Source organism: Macaca fascicularis, chromosome 18 (assembly GCF_037993035.2).
Source record: "Macaca fascicularis isolate 582-1 chromosome 18, T2T-MFA8v1.1".
In the NCBI taxonomy this organism is placed as follows: Eukaryota; Metazoa; Chordata; class Mammalia; order Primates; family Cercopithecidae; genus Macaca; species Macaca fascicularis.
This window is the reverse complement of record NC_088392.1, coordinates 80,574,079-80,596,663: the sequence shown is the minus strand read 5'-3', so window position 1 is coordinate 80,596,663 and position 22,585 is coordinate 80,574,079. Positions and strand designations below refer to the sequence as shown.

Sequence of the window (22,585 nt, the reverse complement as noted above, 5' to 3'; positions counted from 1 at the left end):
AAACATGAAATATTGTGAGAATTACCAAAATGTGACAGAAAGACATGTAAATGAGCCCATGCTGTAGGAAAAATGGCACCAACAGATTTGCCGAACTCAGGGTTGCTGCAAACCTTCAATTTGTAAAAGCACAGTATTTTGCCAGGCGTGGGGTGGCTCACATCTATAATCCCAGCACTTTGGGAGGCTAAAGCGGGCAGATCACTTGAGGTCAGGGGTTCGAGACCAGCCTAGCTGACATGATGAAACCCCATCTTTACTAATACTACAAAAATTAGCCAGGTGTGGTAGTGCGCACCTATAATCCCAGCTCCTCGGGAGGCTGAAGCACAAGAATCCCTTGAACCTGGGAGGCAGAGGTTGCATTGAGCTGAGATCACGTGCCGCTGCACCCCACCCAGGCAACAGAGTAAAACTATGTCAAAAAAAAAAAAAAAAAAAAAAACCTGCAGTATCTGCTATGTACAACAAAGCAAAAGGCAGTGAAATGAGGTATGCCTGTACATATATTATTTCAGTTAGCCCTATGCAAGAAATCATAACTTGATGAAATTACTGAGCTCAGTTTATCTTAAATAAAACTAAAAAATATTTTACCTAAAATGAAAAATTACATACATGTATATAAAGTATCTTCTGTTGCTGGGGGAAAAACAGTGTTTTTTTAAATTGACTAGGCTGTTATGAATTGGTTTTTGTCTGTTTTTAAAATCTTATAGCCACACTTGATAGTCTGTAAATTGGTTGAAAAATCAAATGTATTTCCCACCCCCCAATCTCTTACCAAGCCAGTAGCCAAATCCACCGGTGTCATAGGGCCAGTTGCACGTTAACTAACTCACACTGCGACACCTGTTTGTGACATGTCTTAGGCTTGTTTTCCGCTTGAATAGGCTTGCAAAGACAAAGCCCCAAGACGTCTGTCTCGTTCACAGATTGAAGGGTATTTTAATCAGCTTTCTCATATTCCTTGCCTATTCCTCACCTCATGCCAACACCTCCAATAATAAAATTCTGGCATTTAAGTTGGCTGGAAGTTTCTTTCTAGACCTAAAATAGGTTTATATCCCTCCAAGTGCTGAACATACCACTTTTTGACAGAAAATCCACCACCAGATGTCTTTTTGTAAGTGTGCCATGTGTTCATTTTAATGAGATCATTCATCATTTGTAATGTTCAGGGTCCTTGCTGCTGTCTGTCTTTTTTCTGTTTGATTTGTTAGTTTTGTTGTGAGTGTTGGTAACATGCCGAGCACTGGTCTCATCAGTGAGGAATAAATCTCTCTCTTCTCTCCGTGTCATTGCTCTTAGCGCTGCTCTCCCTGTTAGAATGTTTCACAAGAATATTTTACTGAAAGCTCATGGAAGAACTCTGCCACCTTTCAGATCCTGCAGCTTTTAAAACTTAATTTATTTTTAACAAAAAATTTCACATGGTTCAAAACCCAGGAGGTATAAAAATATTACATTAAATTGTACCCTTCTATTTTTGTCTCCTACCCACACTCTCCCTATATACACAACAAATATTATTAATTTCTTTTTTATCTTTGCAGAGAGATTTTATGTATAACAAGTGCGTATCAGTATTTTCTTCTTTTCACTTTTAAACTTTCCTTTTGTATTTAATTATATGTCTTAGAGATCATTTCATATCAGTAAATAGTTTTCACATCTGTAGGCCTTTATAATCTGTTATGTGGGTGTGCTGTAATGAGTTTAACCAGTCCTATATTGACAGCTATTAAGTAATTTCCATTATTTTGCTATTACAAACAGTGGTGTCATGGATAATTTTTAATCTATTTTTCATGAGTGTGAGCGTAACTGTAGGGTAAATTCCTGTAAGTAGACTTGCTGAGTCAAAGGAAATGTGCATTTATAATTTTTATAAAGTATTACAATATTGTCCTTCATAGAGGTTTACTAGTTGATACTGTACTTAGCAACGTGTGAGGATGTCTGTTCTCCTACATCTTCACAATGTGTTTTCACAGTGATAAGTGAACATCAGTACCTTAACAGTTTTAATTTGCATTTTTCCTATTATAAATTAGATCAGATATCTTTTCATATACTTAAGAATCGTTTGTCAATTGCTTGTTCATTTCCTTTGTCCATTTTTCTAATGAGTCGTTGGTCTTACTAATTTGACTTTACTAGGAAAATATCTCTTTGTGATATAATTTGTAAATATTGTCAGTGATATTTTAATGGTGATTTTTATCATCACTGCATTTCTATAGGTGTGAAGAGCTGATGAGTATAAAAACAGAAAAGGCAGATATGTATCAGGAGACAATGTCAGTCCAGCTATGTGGAGCAGAGACATTCATTAAACAGAGAGAGTGTATGTGTGCGTGCACGTGTGCGAACATATGTGTATAGGTACAAAAATACTGGAAGAATAGAGGAATTCTAGGAATTCTTTCCTAGAACCTGGAAATGAATTGCTTTCATTTTTATGACTTTATAGTTTTTCTAATTTCTGTAGTGAACCATATAAATTCGAATTAAGTAGTACAGAATATGAATTTATAGTTTATCTTAACATTTTACATTTTTTATTCCATGAAATGCTCTTGACTTTTTTCATAATTGCTGTAGTTGTTATTTGGCCACCGTCCACCAACCCCTCAGGGAGGAGAAGCGTGCTGTATCTTTAAGAATGCACCATAAAGCTTGACACAAACATAAATCATATTCTTTCGTACTTATCCATTAACTCTGCCCGGGAGACTTCCATTTATCAGAACAACTGCTATAACTTTCTACTGGGTTTTTGTACCCTAATTTCTGAAATATTAATTTGGGACTAGTCAATATGATAAAATATTTTTCCCTCTTTTCAGATAAAATATATTTGAATTAAAAAGTTATAGCTCATAATCTGCGTGTCTGATATTCATTTTTTAATTTATTATAGACAATATTGTGAAATAATGTCAGTCATGAAATGTATTTAATAGTCTTTAAGTATTTCTTTGGTTTTTTTGTTTTGTTTTTGTTTTTGTTTTTGTTTTGAGACAAGGTCTGGCTCTGTCACCTATGCTGAGGTAATCTCATGCAGTGGTGCAATCTCAACTTACTGCAACCTCTGCCTCCCGGCCTCAAGCAATCCTCCCACCTCAGCCCCCCCAAGTAGTTGGGACTACAGGCATGAGCCACTGTGCCTGGCAGGAATTTGTTGCTTTTCTTTTCTTTTTCTTTTCCCTCCCCTCCCCTCCCCTCCCCTCCCCTCCCTTCCCTTCCCTTCCCTTCCCTTCTCCTTTCCTCCCCTCCCCTCCCCTCCCCTTCCCTCCCCTCCCCTCCCCTTCCCTCCCCTCCCCTCCCCTTCCCTCCCCTCCCCTCCCCTCCCCTCCCCTCCCCTCCCCTCCTCTCCCCTCCCCTCCTCTCCCCTCCCCTCCTCTCCCCTCCCTTCCCCTCTCTTTTCTTTTCTTTCTTTTTTTTTTTTTTTGAGACTGGGTCTTGCTCTTTTGCCCAGACTGGAATGCAGTGATGCAGTCACAGCTCACTGCACTCCGAACACCCAGGTTCAGGCAGTCCTTCTGCCTCAGCCTCCCAAAGTGCTGGGATTAAAGTTGTGAGCCATTATACCTGGCCTGCATTAGCATATTTTAACTGAGTTATTACAAATGTTTGTTGCCCAGTGTGGTTGCTCACGCCTATAATCCCAGCACTTTGGGAGTCTGAGACGGGCGAACCACTGAGCCCAGGAGTTCAGGACCAGTCTGGTCAACATGCAAAACCCTGTCTCTACTAAAAGTACAAAAATTAGCTGAGTGTGTTGGTACATGCCTGTAGTCCCTGCTACTCAGGAGGCTGAGGTGAAAGGATGGCTTAAGCCCAGGAAGTTGAGATTGCAGTGAGCCATGATCACACCATTGCAGCAACTTGGTCAACAGAGTGAGACTTGGTCTCAACAATTAATTAAAAATTTGTTCCAGGAATTTTTGAAATACATTCCTTATTATACATTTTAAAATTTCTAACTGAAAACATGTACACATGGCATAGGGAAGTAAGATAATTTAAATGGTGGAAATGGTGATCATTAAAATGCTGTCATAAAAATACTTTATTATTATATTATTTTAATATGTGTATATATGTGAATAAGAAGGATTTAATTAGTAAAGGGGTACTTATATGTGAGCTGATGTTAGACCTACACAAATGGATTAAAATTATTCTCCGAGCATTTGACATACTTCTGATTCACAGAGTGGATTTTGTTTAAGTTGCCAGGAACTGAAAATGTTGGCATAGAGCAGTTCTAATTGCCAGCTTGAGAATGGTCATGTCAGAAATGGGAAGCATAATTGCCATGTGGGTTCTCCCAATTAGAACTTTCTCACCATATCTCAAGCACAGGTTGACATCTGTTATTACATTTCTGCAAGCAAAAAAAAAAAAAAAAAAAAATCATTCAGAAGCTGAAGTATAATTGGCAGAAGCTTGAATCTAAAACAAGAAAAATCTGTAATTTACTTTCAGATAACTCATTTGTTTTTGCTGCTCACTAGAAAAATTGAGCTTTCTAGCCACATATTTGATCAAGCTTGTTTGATTACAGTATTTATAGATTCTAAGCTATCTACATTGATTTATTGCTGAGTCAGGATTTTGATTTGAGGAAGAGGCTAAGGAGAGGTATCATTTTGTGAAACAAATTCACTTAGAATAAAACATTTTTGTGATGGAGTAAAAGTATTCACAATCAAATCCTCATAGATATTCATTGACTTATAATAACTAATACCTACTGAATGTTCACTATGGTCTGAGCTGAATGCTGTGTTTCATCTGTATTCTGGTGTATTTCTTCTATAAAATCCAAAAGGTAGCTGTTATTATTTGCACTTTAATATGTGAGAAAATCAAACAGGATTTTAAAATCCAAAATTTAAAAATTTGCCCAAAGTCACGCAGCTGGAAAGTATCTGAGCTACAGTTTGTGCTACTGTTCAGAAAAACAAAGAAATGTGAAATTCTTGGACCATTTAAATTACCTTCAATGTTATAAAGAACAAACAGATCGTTTTTCTTAGTGGCAAAGAGTGAGGGATTTGATCACAGCACAAATAACGGTAGAGATGTAGGCAGGCCTAACCGTGACATCCTCCTGACTGCATTTAGTCAGGGATGTGTTGGAGAATAGTAAAAATTAACGTTGGGTGGAAAAGGGGCCCTGTTTTGGTGAGCGTTGAAGCAAAAGAGTTTGGATTGAATATATTTTGCTGCTTCTCACACTATTCTACCAAAGTACCCCTAAGACATAAAAGCATGAACTCATATTTGTAGACTGTGAGGACATATTAAATCATAACTTTCAGTTGCAAATGACAGAAACCCACTCAAATAAGCATGGGCAGAGTAGGGGAGAGATGTATTGGCTCACGTAATTGGGAAGTCTAAGGGTACAGCTAGTTTTAGGCATAGTTGGATCCAGAATCTCAAAAGCTGTAATTAGGGCTGGCGTGCTCCCTCCCTTTCCTCTCCAACCCTTTCCAGGACAGTCTCTTACTACCGTCTACAGCCCTATTCTCACACTCTACCAATTGAGCAACTCTAGCAGGAAATCTTTTCTGTTAATTGGGGCAAAAAAGTCTTAGAGGAAGATTTGGGGTCATATACCCACTTAGTAACCAGTCACAGTGGCCAGGAGATAGGCTGTGCTGGCTGGTCTGGATCATGTTCTTAAGCTTGTAAATAGGAGGTGAGGTACTGGGTCAGCTCTGCTCAAACCGTATGGGATGCATTTCTCCACAGAAGGATCTTTATCAGAGGAAGGAGCGGGAAGCGTTTCTTGACAAAATTAATGCTGTCCACTGAAGGATATATAATCTAGTGCAAGTTAAAATGTCTTTGAAATAGTGGATTTTACCTTTGAAATTAATGTAAGTTTTGTCTGAGATGTCTGTTGTAATATTTTTTTAATGTTCCATGCTGTGGATTAAGTTCCCCTAGGATTTCCTTGGGGGACTCCTAGGGGTAAAATTTGAATTCAGGAGGTTTTACTGGGGCATGCTTTTGGGAACACCTGTAAGGGGTAAGGAAAGCAGGATTGAGCAGAGGGAAATGTTGAAATGTGATACAGATGCAGCAGAGGCCTCAGCCGATCCCACAGGGAGCTCAGCAGCTGGGAGTGGTTCTTCAGAGATGTCCCAAATGGAAGCAAGGAGGCCTGATCTGCGTACTTCCTCACAGACCAGTGACTGGATACAGGTTACTCTAGGGAGGATGTAACTTTGACAAAGCAGCTTCCTTTGGCCAAGGGCAGTTCCTGAGGAGGGTTAAGTAGTGAGCCTTTAGCAGACATCTCTAGCCACTAGTGGAAGAGCACGCTGTTCCTGAAACAGGGCAGCTTACTGCAGCTTTCATTACATTAATTCCAGGAAAATGTGTTGTATTTGTCTGTTGTTTTATTAATATTTTGTTTTATTTTTTTTTTTTTGAGACAGGGTTTCTCTCTGTTGCCCAGGTGGGAGTGCAGTGGTGTGATCTTAGCTCACTTGTAGCCGCAACCTCCCAGGCTGAAGTGATTCTCCCACCTCAGCCTCCTGAGTAGCTGGGACTACAGGCAAGCACCACCATACCTGGCTAATTTTTTGGTTTTTTTGGAGAGACACGGTCTTACTATGTTGCCCAGGTTGGTCTTCACATCCTGGCCTCAAGCAGTCCTCCTGCCTCAGCTTCCCCAAATATTGGGATCATAGGTGTGAGTCACTGCACCTGGTCTAGAATTAAAATAAAAAAAAAAAAAAAAAAAAAAAAAAACCTCACACACACAAAAAACAGTATAGGCTTATAAAGACGAGTTTATTCATCATGATTTCAGCTTTTTTCATTTTTTTATGGTTTATAAACTCCTGGGTAAACAGTATATTGCTTCTGTGGGATCAGCCTTTGGGTGACAAGGGAGAATATGGCAGAAAGAACGTGTTTCCACGTGGGCATGCGTCAGCCCCACCCTACACTCCATTATGTCTAAGGAAAGGAGGGTTGTTAGAAGGTTGATCCATTTATGCATACTTTCTCGGGCGCTAAGGTTTCAAACCAGCTTATTTGTTGCTGGTTGAATCTTGTTGACATATTTAATACTATAATTACTTCTTTTCTTCTGTATGGTGTTAGAAATGCATTTCTTTTTCTTCTTTATTTTATTTTATCTATTTATTCATCCACCTATTGACTGAATGAGACACTTAAATGTAATGTGAGCCTGGGGTGAAGATTTATTTTCCTAAAATGCAGAGCATGTGTTTCTCTGTGGCAGAGAAGATACTTCTCCCCAAATTCCCTAGGGGATTCTGAATTTCGAGGAGAACGTAGATTTTTCTCTGAATATTACTCCCTCTTATTGAGCTTCCTCTTATTAAAGTTGACCTGGTAAGGGCTATTAAATAGGTTTAAGTATTTAAACATGCATGGTTGAAAGTATCTTAGTCTACTTAATGAAGAAATATTTAGTAAGCACCTATTCTATGCAAGGCACTATTTTGGAGATTTGTGAATCCCATCAGTGAACAAAATACAAAAAAAAAAAAAAAAATTCTTCTTTCCTAAAGTCTGAATCCATCAGGAGGTGGTAGACAGTAAACATATGAAATAAATACGTCATATAGACCACTAAAAGGTAGGAGGAGATATGGGAAAAGACGTAGGCTAGAGTAATTGCTAGTAGCTGGGGATGGGGCTTGGAATTTGGTCAAGATAGACCCTGCTGAGAAGGGGACGTTTGCGCAAGTGTGTAACAGATGTGAGGTGACTCAATCTGGGTATTTGAAATGTAAAGCATTCTAGGAAGAAGGTGGCAGCCAGTGTAAATACCCTAAGGCTGTAGTGGGAAGAAATAGTAGGAGATGAGGTAAGGTGTGACTCAAGCCTATAATCCGAGCACTTTGGGAGGCTGAGGCAGGGGGATCGCAAGCCGAGGAGTTTGACACCAGCCCAGGCAATATAGTGAATATCTGTAGAAAATACAAAAATTATCTAGGCATAGGGTTGTATACCTGTAGTCTCAGTTACTTGGGATGCTAAGCTGGGAGGATTACTGGAGCCCCAGGAATTTGAGGCTGCAATGAGCTGTAATTGCATCAGTGCACTCCAGCCTGAACAACAGAGGAAGACCCTATCTCTAAAAATAAATAAATAAATTTTAAAAATTAATATTTCAGACCAAGAATGGTGGCTCATGCCTGTTACCCAGCTCTTTGGGAGGCTGAGGCGGGCAGATCACCTGAGGTCAGGAGTTCGAGACTAGCCTGACCAGCATGGAGAAACCCCGTCTGCACTAAAAATACAAAATTAGCTAGGCGTGGTGGTGCATGTCTGTACTCCCAGCTATTCAGGAGGCTGAGGCAGGAGAATCGGTTGAACCGGGAGGTGGAGGTTGTAGTGAGCCGAGATTGCACCATTGCACGCCAGCCTGGGCAACAAGAGCAAAACTCCATCTCAAATAAATAAATAAATAAATAAAGTTAAGTATTCATTATTTTCATATCAAACAAGCTAGATTTCATACAGTGCATTTAAACAGTCTTGATCAATGTGGGGATTAGGGGGAAATTTTTTAAAAACTCAGTTTTAGTGCAGGCAGGCCCATAGCTCAGCAAAAAGTAAATATATTAGGGTTGAATTACTGTAAGTAGAATTAGTGTACCATAAACTTAGAATTAATATGTGAATATATTTTAGGAACCAAGATTTTCTTAAAGTTGCAAGTATTGAATTGATGCAGTTTTGAGGCATTTTTATCAATTAAAATTTACTTATCAAATTACTTGATAAATACATATTGAACATCAGCAAGTGCCAGTGTGGCCTCTGAAGATGGGATTCTGCCTCATGAAGTCTAGAGGGAAGGCACTAATATGTGTAAAATTACAATGTGGATAAGAGCTCTAGAGGTATAATGGTGCTATAAAATTTTAAAATAGGAGGATTTTGACGTACTCAGGGAGGAAGGGAAGTCTTCTCTGAAGAATCGGTGATTCTGTTGAGTCTGATATCTGAAGGAAGAATGAAAGTAGACAATGACAGAGACCAGCTGTGGGGTGAGGAGAGGAGAGCATCCGAGATCAGATTGCTTCAGAAGCCCAGGCAAAATATGATGGTGTTTAGAGTAAGGAATTTGTAGTAGAGATGAAAAGAAAGAGAGCTTACGTTAAAAAAAAAAAAAAAAAAAGTTGGGTTGGCAAGACCTGAGCAATCTCAGTCCATCCTCAGTAAAATGGATCCTCAGGGTTCCATTTTAATTGGCCCTAGAGTTTACAAAGCAATAGATTCTATACTATCTCCTTCACTGACACTTGAATATATGTCTTATCTGAAGAGATGTGTTAGGAATTTTAATTTGAGAAGGTAAGTTAATGAAATTTTTATGCCTGTTTTATTTTAACCTGTAGAATCTTAAGAAGATTCAAGAAATGGAAAAGAGTGATGAATCTAGCACAGATTTGGAAGAGCTGAAAAACGCTGACTGGGTAAGAGCTGGAAATGCTTTCTGATCTGTTTACTGTCTAAGACATAGTATAATTTTTTTTTTTTTTTTTTTTTGAGACAGGGTTTCATTCTGTTGCTCAGGCTGCGGTGCAGTGGTGCAGTCTCGGCTCACTGCAACCCCTGCCTCCCGTGCACTGCAGCCCCCACCTCCTGGGTTCAAGTGATTCTCCTGCCTCAGCCTCCCAAGTAGCTGGGACTTCAGGCATGTGCCACCACGCCTGGCTAATTTTGTATTTTTAGAAGAGATGGGGTTTCACCATGTTGGCCAGGCTGGTCTCAAACTCCTGACCTCATGTGATCCTCCCACTTTGGCCTCCCAAAGTGCTGGGATTACAGGCATGAGCCACTGTGCCCAGCCTGTATAATGTTTTTTAAAATGCTAGTTATTGGCCAGGCATGGTAGCTCACACCTGTAATCCCAGCACTTGGGGAGGCCAAGGCAGGAAGATTGCTGGAGCTTAGGAATTCAAGACCAGCCTGAACAACATAGTGAGACCCTATCACTAAAATAGGAGGATTTTTATTATTATTAAAAATAGTAATAATAAAAAAATTAACCAGGCTGGTGTCATGTGCCTGTGGTCCCAGCTACTTGGGAGGCTGAGTTAGAAGGATCACTTGAGCCCAGGAGGTTGAGGCTGCGGTTAACCATGATCACACCACTGCACTCCAGCCTGGTCAACAGAGTGAGACCCTCTCAAAAAAAATTAAAAAACACTCTTTATTAAGGACTGTAGTATGAATTGATATATAAATATGAATGCTTAGTCTTATATTTGAGGAAATATCTATTCCCCATTTTAAAAAGCTTTCTGGTTTTATTAAAACCACCCCCAATGCCTCTGAGAATTTTAGTGTTTTAAAATATTAATATTTCTATTTATGTTAATACCTTAACACAGCGGTCCCCAACCTTTTTGGTACCAGAAACTGGTTTTGTGGAAGACAGTTTCAAGGATTGGGGGTTGAGGGGTGGTTTCAGGATGAAACTGTTCCACCTCAGATCATCAGGCATTAGATTCTCAAAGGAGCATACAACCTAGATCCCTCACGTGTGCAGTTCACAGTAGGGTTTGTGCTCCTTTGAGAATCTAATGCCACTACTGATCTTACAGGAGACAGCTCAGGCATAATGCTTGCTCATCCACCACTGGCTGTGCAGCTCAGTTCCTGACAGGCCACAGACCAGTACCAGTCAGTGGACTGGGGGTTGCAAACCCCTGCCTTAACATATTCTTGTGTATAAAGTTTAAGCTATGTTTTCAGGATTAAGTGTGAAACTAACGGCGTTGTACATTTATTTATCCAATGAACAGTTATCTGGATGAGGACCCTGGGAATGCAGAATAAACAATATGGAGTCTCTCTCCCAATAACACTCAGTCCTAAACAGAAGACAGATTTGTAAAACAGATAATGTGGTTTATTCACGTGACACACTTTGAGTATCTACAGTTTTTTAGGCATAGTACTAAATCCTAGTGACTCCAAAAATCTCTGCTCTCATATAAAACTTAGAGTTGGTAGGCATGACAGCCTTGGGGACAGAACAGTGAATGTTGCAGAGTGTGTTTGATTGTGGAAGTCCAAGGCCAGGCATGGTGGCTCACGCCTGTAATCTCAGCACTTTGGGAGGCTGAGGTGGGCGGATCACTTGAGGTCAGGAGTTCGAGACAAGCCTAGCCAACATGGCCAGCCATGTCTACTAAAAAATACAAAAATTAGCCGGGCGTGGTGGTGCGCACCTGTAATCCCACCTACTTGTGAGGCTGAAACAGGAGAATAGCTTGAACTTGGAGGCGGAGGTTGAGGTGAGCTGAGATCGTACCACTGCACTCCAGCCTGGGCGACACAGGGAGACTCTGTCTCAAAAAAAAAAAGTTTGTTGAAGTCCAGGTGTCAGGAGGAAGGCACATTTCAGGATTCTGACTTTTTAGGTTAAGAGTGCTAGATAAATCATGCCATTATTATATGAATGGGTTGCTTTTGACCTAATAGGTTTTGTTTGTCACATTATTTTCTAACTGTTTTATTGAGATACAGTAGATATACAGTAAGCTGCACATATGTAAAATGTATAACTTAATAAATTTTGACATATGTTTTGTACATATATATATATATTCACCCATGAAACCATCACTGCAATCAAAATAATGAGCCTATTTATCACACCCAACGTTTCCTCATACCTTTTTATAATCCTACCTCCTGCCTCCCTCCTCCCCAGTTTCCAGGCAACTAGTCATGTGCTTTCTGTGACTATAGATTAGTTTGCACTTTCTAGAATTTTATATAAATGTAATCATATGGTATGTACTGTTTTGGGGGTTTATTTTTATTTTTTTAGATGGAGTCTCTCTCTGTCGCCCAGGCTGGAGTGCAGTGGCGTGATCTCAGCTCATTGCAACCTCCACCATTTGGGTTCAAACAATTCTCCTGCCTCAGCCTCCTGAGTAGCTGGGATTACAGGTGCATGCCACCACGTCCAGCTAATTTTTGTATTTTTAGTAGAGACGGGGTTTCACCATGTTGGTCAGGCTAGTGTCGTACTCCTGACCTCGTGATCCGCCCACCTTGGCCTCCCAAAGTGCTGGGATTACAGGTTTGAGCCTCCATGCCCAGCTGGTATGTACTGTTTTTGGTTTGGCTTCTTTCACTCTTCATAATTGTTTTGAGATTTCATCCGTGTTGTCTGTATCCGTAGAGTATTGAGAAGTATCCCATTGTGTGGATATATCGCAGTTTATCTATTCATCTGTTGCTGGTCATTTGGGTTGTTTCTTGTTTGCAATATTCTTAATTTATTGATAGATATCTTCAATATATTTGGAACTTTCAAGACAAAAAAATACTTGCCTACGTTGTCTTAAAAGCTGGTATTATTTGTCATTTTAGAATAAAATTGATTATTGATTTTCCTTTATGTAGAATACTTGGATAGTGTCATTCTAGGTGTATATCATCTTGGCCAATAAATTTTAAATTGGTTTTCCAGTCGTTGAAACCAGATAAATAACTTCCAGTGTTCAAAAGTTAGCAAACAGCTAGTATAAACTTAAAGTAAAAATTTAATTTCTTACTGTAAGCCACCTTCATTTGAAAACAGTGTCATGCCTGACAAGAGAAGCACTAACTCCAGAGGGAGTTATATTTGCGTAGATCACCAACTTCCTCCTCATAAGACCACTAAGTGAATTACCTAGAAAGATTAGAATGAAAAGAGCAGAGTTGAGAGAGAATTAGAATGTCTTTAGTAGCAGATTCTAGTTTCAGAATCTTCCTAATGGTACAAGGGATAAATGATAATCTCCAGGAATGCATATGATGACAGTTGTCTGTTATTTTATATAATAACTGCGACTTTAATTTCTGAAAAGTAGTACGTAAGATTTTTTAACTAAACAATTATACACACAAAACCGACTATATAACAAAGTATGGGCCAGGCATAGTGCCTCATGCCTGTAATCTCAGCACTTTGGGAGGCCAAGGTGGGTGAATCACTTGAGGTCAGGAGTTCAACACCAGCCTGGCCAACATGATGAAACCTGTGTCTACTGAAAATACAAAAAATTAGCTTGGTGTAGTGGCGGGCACCTGTAATCCCAGCTACTCAGGAGACTGAGGCAAGAGAATCCCTTGAACCCGGGAGGCATAAATTACAGTGAGCCAAGATCACACCATTGCACTCCAACATGGGGCGACAAGAGCAAGACTCCATCTCAAAACAAAAAACAAAAAGAACAAAGTGTGTTTGAATCCTTTTATAAATTATAGCTAAAGCTTCTAATGTGGGTAACTGTCCCCTGTCCCCTAATTTAAAGCCTGAAGGGAGACTTTTAAAAGATGAGACGATATTTGGACTGCATCTTAAAGGAATGAATAAGAGAAGTGTGGAAGTTGGGACGAAAGCATTCCCAAGAGAGAAATACGGATATTTTAGGGATATTATTTTAGAACATCTTTAATGGCAGAATCTAAGAATCTTTGTAAATATGAATATTTTAGGAGGTGTCTAATGGTACACCATAAGTACCTCAAATCCTTTTTGGAACAAGAGGATGGGAAATGGTATGCTTTTTATATTTTTTGGTAGCTTCTCATTGTCTAAACCCAACTTTTTTTTTTTTAATTATGAATCGTTATTGAGGATGTTTTGAGAAATTTAATCAGTTATTTTACATAGAAGATTCTTATGAAATATTTCACTTGATTTTACAGTAAATAGATTTAAGTAACTATTATGTCTTTTTTTTTTTTTTTTTTTTTTTTTTTTGAGATGGACTCTCACTCTGTTGTCAGGCTGGAGTGCAGTGGCGCTATCTCGGCTCACTACAACCTCCGCCTGCCAGGTTCAAGCGATTCTTCTGCCTCAGCCTTCTGAGTAGCTGGGACTACAGACACATGCCACTACGCCTGGCTAATTTTTTGTATTTTTAGTAGAGACAGGGTTTCACCATGTTAGCCAGGATGGTCTTAATCTCCTGACCTCGTGATCAGCCCGCCTCAACCTCCCAAAGTGCTGGGATTATAGGTATGAGCCACTGCGCTCAGCCATGTCACTTGTTAATTTTAACAAGTTACAGGTTTTTAGCTAAATATTGTGATGGACTTCACTCAAGTAGAGACTTTGGCACATTATAGGCAGGAGAACAAAAGACTTAAAGTATAATAAGATAAATATAAACAGATTTTGTATTATTTTATGTTTTTTATTTTATTTATTTGAGACAGAGTCTCACTCTGTTGCCCAGGCTGGAGTGCAGTGGCGCGATCTGGGCTCACTGCAACCTCTACTTCCTGGGTTCAGGCAATTCTCCTGCCTCAGCCTCCTGAGTGGCTGCGATTATAGGCACACACCACCACACCCAGCTAATTTTTGTACTTTTAGTAGAGACGGAGTTTCACCATATAGGTCAGGCCGGTCTCAAACTCCCGACCTCAGGTGATCCACCTGCCTTGGCCTCCCTGAGTGCTGGGATTACAGGTGTGACCCATTGCACCCAGCCTTTTTTAGTATTTTCTATGTACAGAGCACCATCCACTGATTCTGATATTCTCAACAAGTAATAAAAGTACCACTTCTTTTATTGATAAGGAAACTACGGCTCAGAAAGGTGCAGCAACTTGCTCCATGTCAGATAGCTGGCAAGTGGCTGTCTGGCAGTCAGCTGTGGTCACAGTAATACTGTGTAACTAACCACTACAAAATCACAGCTGCATAAAGCAAAAGCACTTACTAGCTCATGGGTCTCCAGATCCTCTATGGTAGCTCCACTTTACAGGTATCTCATCTTTATCCTGGGACCACAGGCTAACCCAGGCTTGACATTCTCATGGCCACAATAGAAACACAAGGGACAAGCCCATTGTACATACCCTTTTGAATCCCTTGGTCTTATCACACCCACCACTGTTCCAGTGGCCAAGCAAATCATGTAGCCAAACCCAAAGTCAGGGTGTGGGAAATGTAGTCTCCTTTAGTGAGCAGAGTCACATAATGGCGTAGACGCAGGAAAGCATGAAGAACCTGAGCCCTTAATGAAGCCTACCACGGTGGTGGAGCTTAGGTTTAAAGCCATGTGCCTCGGCAGGGGGAGCCTGTGGATTCTCTACTTTCTTTCCACCCATCTTTTAGTAACCAAAATCTAATTTTTAAAATAGTTTTTGGTTGGTTTACTCGTTGTTTTGTAATCCAGGCTCTTCATTTATTCTGTATGACTAACTGTTTAGAAGAAACTAGTACTTTTATTCATTGATGTCTCTCTATCCTTGGTTCTTTCAGGCACGATTCTGGGTACAGGTGATGAGGGATTTGAGGAATGGGGTAAAACTCAAGAAGGTCCAAGAGCGGCAGTACAACCCTTTGCCCATTGAATATCAGCTCACCCCTTATGAGATGCTAATGGATGACATTCGCTGCAAAAGATACACCTTGCGAAAAGTGATGGTAAGTAACCAAACTGTCAGGCGGGGCGTGGTGCCTCACTCCTGTAATCCCAGCATTTTGGGAGGTTGAGGTGGGTGGATCACCTGAGGTCAGGAGTCAAGACCAGCCTGACCAACATGGTGAATCCCCGTCTCTACCAAAAAATACAAAAATTAGTTGGGCGTGGTGGTGCACGCCTGTAGTTCCATCTACTAGGGAGGCTGAGGCAGGAGAATTGCTGGAACCCAGGAGGTGGAGGTTGCAGTGACCCAAGATTGAGCCACTGCACTCCAGCCTGGGCGACAGAGTGAGATCCTCTCTCAAAAAAGAAAAACAAAAAACTATTAATGGACTCAAATAGTTATTCATCCGTAATTGCATTTGTTGAAAATAATTTTAATATTAAATTTTAAAAATTATTTATTTTTATACAAGTAATACTTGATCGTTGTAGAAAATTTGGAAAGCACATTAAGCTTAAAGAAGGAAAGTTACAAACATATAATTCCATAACCCAGACAGAAATTTTGTTAACATGTTGATCAATAACCTTTAGCCTTGTTTCTATGCACTTTATTTGGGCATACTGAGTTAATATAGAATGTTTTGTTTTATTACTGGTTGTTTTGCTTAACATATCGTGATTATTTTTTTCATGTCATTATATATTCAACATTATTTCTAAATGGCTGTCTCTTTTCTAGCTTATGGCTATTCTGGAGTTTATTAAACAAATGACCTTGTATCCCTTTATAAGCAACATATCTTGGGTATCCTTGTATGTAAATCTTTTTAAATGTCCACCATGAAATCCTTAAGTTCCTAGATGTGGAACATCTAGTTCATTGGCAAATTCTGACAGCTCTCCCTTTAAAACATACCCTGATTCTGACCACTTCCCTCCATCTCCACTTGAGAGATTTTTTTTTTTTGAGACAGGGTCTTGCTCTGTCACCCAGGCTAAAGTGCAGTGGCACGATCACAGCTTCATTGTAGCCTCAACTTCCCAGGTTCCAGTGATCCTCCCACCTCAGCCTCCTGAGTAGCTGGGACCACAGGTGTGCGCCACCACGCCCAGCAAGTGTTTTTTGTATTTTTTGTAGAGACAGAGTTTTGCCATGTTGCCCAAGCTGGTCTCAAATTCCTGACTGAGCTCAAGTGATCCACCTGCCTCCGCCTCCCAAAGTGCTGGGATTATAGGCATGAGCCATGGCACGTGGCCAAAATATCTTCTATTCCACGCCACCATCATCTCTCATCAGACTATGACAGTAACCTCTAAGTGGCCTTCCTGCTTTCACGCTTGCCCCTTTCAATCTGTTTTTCCCAAAAACAACCAAGTAGGCTTCTTAAGTAAAAAATGTGGTCATGTCAATGCTCTGCTCAGAACCTTCCACTGGCTTTTCATCACACTTGGAAGAAACTCCATGTCCTTACCGGGGCCAGCACAGCCCACACAGCTGGGTCCAGGTTACCTCTCAGGCCTCATCTTCTGCTGTGCTTCCCGGGGCCGGCACAGCCCACACGGCTGGGTCCAGGTTACCTCTCAGGCCTCATCTTCTGCTGTGCTTCCCGGGGCCGGCACAGCCCACACGGCTGGGTCCAGGTTACCTCTCAGGCCTCATCTTCTGCTGTGCTTCCCTGCAGGGTTCTTCTTGTTCGCCGCCCTGATCTCTGCCAGTGTCTCAGCAGTGCCTAGTGTGCTCCTGTAACAGAGCCTTTGCCTTGGATATTCCTTCTCTCAGGAAATCTCCTCTCCCATAGCCGCATAATTTGCCTCTTTACTTTTCAGGCCTGTGCTCAAGTTTTCCCTCATTAGAAAAGTCTTCTCCATCTCTTTACTCTCGTGTTTCACTAGCTGACATTGCCATATATTTCCAGATTTATTGTCTGTCTCCCTCACAAAGACAAGAACTTAGTTATTCTCACTGTTTATCCCCTTTGACAAGAACATGGACCTGACATGCAACCAAATACTGAATACCTTGCTCAATAAATAGTTACGGGATGGATTAATGAATTCTGTCCACATTTTTGAGGAAATTTAATCAAAGTTATTTTATGTCAGAAGGTTCTTATGAAACATCACTTTGTTTTTTGTTTTTTATTTTTGAGACAGTCTCACTCTTTTTGCCCAGGCTGAAGTGCGGTGGCGTGACCTTGGCTCACTGCAACCTCCGCCTCCCAGGTTCAAGTGATTCTCGTGCCTCAGCCTCCCAAGTAGCTGGGATTACAGGCGCGTACAACCATGCCTGGCTAATTTTTGTATTTTTAGTAGAGATGGGACTTCACCATGTTGCCCAGGCTGGTCTCAAACTCCTGACCTTAGGTGATCTGCCGACCTCGGCCTCCCGAAGTGCTGGGATTATAGGCGTGAGCCACCATGCCCAGCCATGTCACTTGGTTTGATAGTTAAGTGGCTATTTTAGCTGCTCGTTAATTTTAATAAGCTAAACATTTCAACTAAATATCAAATCTGATTTACTTTACAGATGAGGAAACTGAAATTTAAAGATGCTCGGTAGTAACTTTCCAAGTTCAGACAGCTGGTTACAAGGCATAGCTGAGGCTCAGCCTCATTCTCTCTGACCCCAGTGCTCTGTGCTCTGTACATGTTCCCCAGCTGCCCTCAGAAATACTGTGATGATTATTATTTATAACAGAAAGTTTTGCCCATTGCTTCACATCCTTATACAAATGGGTGTCCTTTGTGGCTGACCAATTTGACTGAAAGAAAATATTCTTTCATTTTTAACATCTACATTTATTTCATGCTTTTAAACATTTAAAAATCTATGCTACCTGTTTGTATTTGTTAATTTTATTTTAATTTTTAAAATATTTGTTAAGGACTTTTTATGTGCTAGACCTTATTCTGACTCTGGAAGGACGTATTACAGTCTCTGTTCTCTCAAAGCTTCCAGTATTTTGGGAGCCACTGATAACCTGTAGGGAAGCAACTAAGTAGGGGGAAAAAACCCCAACATACACAAAGACCAAGAAACATGAGAACAGCAAAAACAACTTGCCATCATTAGACGACACAACAGAATGCAGGAAACTGGAAAGGTGAGAAGAAAAGATGACAGGACAGAACCTGTGCGGCCTTGGACCTGAAGTAGGGGAATCTGGCGGAATAACGACGGACAAGCCATAGCCAGAGAGAAGGCTGGAAAGACAGGGGAGGTGGAGGTGCAGCTGCAAAGAGCAGGTGGTGTTTCAGAGAGGTCGGATGAGCACTGTGAAATGGTTAACAGATTTAGCAACATAGAAATTGTTTGATCCGTTCATTAAAGTAAGAGACACCACGTTTTATGGTAGTAGGTGAAGCAATGGTGACAGTGAGCAAACAGTATGAGTTTCGTTTTTTTTTTCTTTTCTTTTTTTTTTTTTTTTGAGACGGAGTCTCGCTCTGTCACCCAGGCTGGAGTGCGGTGGTGCCATCTAGGCTCATTGCAAGCCCCGCCTCCCAGGTTTACGCCATTCTCCTGCCTCAGCCTCCCGAGTAGCTGGGACTACAGGCACCGCCACCTCGCCCGGCTAGTTTTTTGTATTTTTTAGTAGAGACAGGGTTTCACCGTGTTAGCCAGGATGGGCTCGATCTCCTGACCTCGTGATCCGCCCGTCTCGGCCTCCCAAAGTGCTGGGATTACAGGCTTGAGCCACCGCGCCCGGCGAGTTTCTTTTAAGCAGTGTTTAAAAGAAGATGAAAGATAGCATCTGGAGGAACACACAGGGCATTTTCTTTTTTTTGAGACGGAGTCTCGCTCTGTCGCCCAGGCTGGAGTGCAATGGCGTGATCTCTGCTCACTGCAACCTCCGCTTCCCGGGTTCAAGTCATTCTGCTGCCTCAGTCTCCTGAGTAGCTGGGATTATGGGTGCCTGCCATCACGCTGGGTCATTCATATTACAGCATGCTGAGGTACTTTGCTCCTTCTTTTTTTTTTTTTTTTTTGAGATGTAGTTTCACTCTTGTTGCCCAGGCTGGAGTGCAATGGCGCAATCTCAGCTACTGCAACCTCCGCCTCCCAGGTTCAAGCCATTCTCCTGCCTCCACCTCCCAAGTAGCTGGGATTACAGGCATGCACCACCACACCCAGCTAATTTTGTATTTTTAGTAGAGATGGGGTTTCTCCATGTTGGTCAGGCTGGTCTTGAACTCCCGACCTCAGGTGATCTGCCCTTCTTGGCCTCCCAAAGTGCTGGGATTACAGGCGTGAGCCACCATGCCCAGCGAGGTACTTTACTCCTTCTTATGGCTGCACAGGTGTATCATATTTTGTTTATTCATGACCCAAATGGACATTTGGGTTCTTTCCAATTGGATTCTTTCATTTTCACTAGCATGAGTAGTGCTGCGGTGTATAGTAGTGTACACATTTTTGTTTGAATACCTGTTTACAGTTATCTGGAGTATGTACCTGGGAATGGAGTGACTGGATCATACAGTAATTCTGTGTTTGGCTTATTGAGAAACTACCAAACTGTGTTCCACAGCAATTGCACCAATTAATATTCCCACTAGCAATGTATGAGGGGCCCACTTTCTCCCATCCTTGCCAACACTTGTTATTGTTCATTTTGTTTTTAATTATGACTCCCCTAACAGTGTGATACGATATCTCATTGTGGTTTTGATTTGCATTTCCCTGATGACTTACAATGTCATACATGTTTTCATGTGCTTGTGGACCATTTGTATATCTTTGGAGAAATGTCTGTTCACATTTTGAATTCATTTTTTAAAATTTTAATTTAGATTTGGGTGTGCATGTGCCTGTTTGTTACATAGGTATATTGCATGCTGGTGGAGATTGGGTTTCTAGCGTACCCATCACCTAAGTAGTGAACATTGTACATGATAGGTAACTTTTCAACCCTGACGCCCCTCCCAACCTCCCCACTTTTGGAGTTCTCCAGTGTCTACTATTTCCATCTTTGCGTCCCTATGTGCCCGTTATTAGCTTCCACTTATAAGTGAGAACATGCAGTATTTGGTTTTCTGTTTCTAAATTAGCTCACTTAGGATAATGGCCTTCAGCTCCATCCATGTTGCTGCAAGGGACATGATTTCATTCTTTTTATAAGGCTGTGTTGTACTCATTTTTTAATTGGATTGTTTGTATTTTTGCTGTTAAGTTGTAAGAGTTCTTTATATATTCTGGATAGTGGACCCCTGACAGATACATAATTTGCAAGTATAGACAAACACCCATTCTGTAGACTGTCTTTTCACTCTCTTGATAGTATCCTTTGATGCACAAAAGGTTTTAATTTTGCTAAAATACAGTTTATCTATTTTTCCTTCTGTTGCTTGTGATTTTGGTGTCATATCTAAGAATTCATTACCAAATTCAGTTCATGAAGATTTTCCCTTATGTTCTAACCTGAGACACTTATAAATAGTTTTAGCTCTTATATTTAGGTCTTTGATCAGTTTTTTTAGTTAATTTATATATATGGTGTGAGGTAAGGGTCAAACATTATTCTCTGTCAGAATTCCAATGACAATTTTTTTTTGGCAGAAATGGAAAAATTGATTCTAAAATTCTTACAGGATCTCAAGGAGTTCCAAATAATCAAAACAATCTTGAAAAAGAAAAAGTTGGTGGGCTTGCACATTCCCATTTTATAACTTACAACAAAGCTGTAGTAGTCAAAACAGTGTAGGATATAAAAACAGAATTCAGAGTACAAAAACAAACTCATACACCTATGTTCAATCCATTTACAACAAGGGTGCTGAGACCATTAAATAGAGAAAGAATAGGTCTTTTCAACAATTGATATTGGGACAACTAGGTATCAACATACAAAGAAGAATGTTTGGCCCTAACCTCACACTTCTTGAAATTTCATTAAGGGACCAATATCAATCACTAAACTGTAAGTTGGTTTTGTAGATTATTAGCTGTGGTCTTATGCCATCATTAATGGTTCTGTTTCATTTAAGATAAAAATAAAAGGCCAGACACAATGACTCATGCCTGCAATCCAACACTTTGTGGGAGGCCAAGATAGGAAGATTGCTTGAGCCCAGGAGTTTGAGAGTAGCCCGGGCAACTTAGTGAGACCCCATCTCCATATAAATAAATAAATAAATAAATAAATAGGCAGGGTGCGGTGGCTCACACCAATAATCCCAACACTGGGAGGCCAAGTGCTGGGATCGCTTGAGCCTAAACATTCAAGGCCAGCCTAGGCAACATAGACTCCCATCTCTACAAATAATTAAAAACTAGCTGGGGATGGTGGTTCACACCTGTAGTCCCAGCTACTCAGGAGGCTCAGGTGGAGGGATCACTTGAACCTGGGAGGTCAAGACAGCTGTGATCACGCCACTGCACTCCAACCCGAGTGATAGAACAAGACCGTGTCGCAAAAAAAGAAAATTATTTCAGAAACAAGATTGAGTACAGGGTAGACATTTTAAATTTTTCAAAGGAGATCATTTTATGTATTAGAATTTTTTTGTTGGGCTGGGCGCCCTGACGCGCGCCTGAAATCCCAGCACTTTGGGAGGCTGAGGTAAGCAGATCACCTGAGGTCAGGACCAGCCTGGCCGACTTTGTGAAACCCTGTCTCTACTGAGTAAAATACAAAAAAGCTTTTTATTTGTTTCAGGCATTGTTGCTCAAAAATAATACCAAGTTTCTATAACTGATCTTATTTACTTAAGCATCTACTATTTGTGTTCATCCAGGAATCATTTCTCATTTCACTTCAGAGAGCTTGTTTTCTTATAGGAAAATAATTTTACTGAGCCAGCAGCAGAATGGTTTTCACACAGCCACTTCTCCTTATACAGGTTTAGCATCACAAACCTGAATATCTGAAGTGCTCCAGCAAACTTTCTGGGGGCCAGTATGATACTCAAAAGACATTCTCATTGGAACATTTCAGATTTTTTGATAAGTATAATGTAAATATTCAAAAATCTGAAACACTCTGGTCCCAAGCATTTGGATAAGGGAGCTTCTTCCACCCGTACTGACTTAGGTCCATAATGGCCTGCTGCCTCCCTCAGGAGCATTGTCCCACATCTGTAACTGGGACCCAGGATACAGCTTCTGACTACCGAGGAGACTACAGTTAATATGCTTGTTTTGGGAATGGAACATATAGCCTTAGCCTCGGTTAATCCAT

General features: G+C 40.6%; 1 protein-coding gene across 4 annotated transcripts in view; it reads left to right on the top strand.

The window, feature by feature from the left end:
• Window positions 1-22,585, top strand: part of SPIRE1 (spire type actin nucleation factor 1) — a 191,056-nt gene that overhangs the window by 122,963 nt on the left and 45,508 nt on the right. For all 4 annotated transcript variants that reach the window (XM_045377827.3, XM_045377825.3, XM_045377826.3 and 1 more), the window contains exons 5-6: window positions 9,411-9,488; window positions 15,296-15,460. In XM_045377827.3, the coding sequence (XP_045233762.2) occupies window positions 9,411-9,488; window positions 15,296-15,460 (243 nt within the window). The remainder of the gene's footprint in view (window positions 1-9,410; window positions 9,489-15,295; window positions 15,461-22,585) is intronic.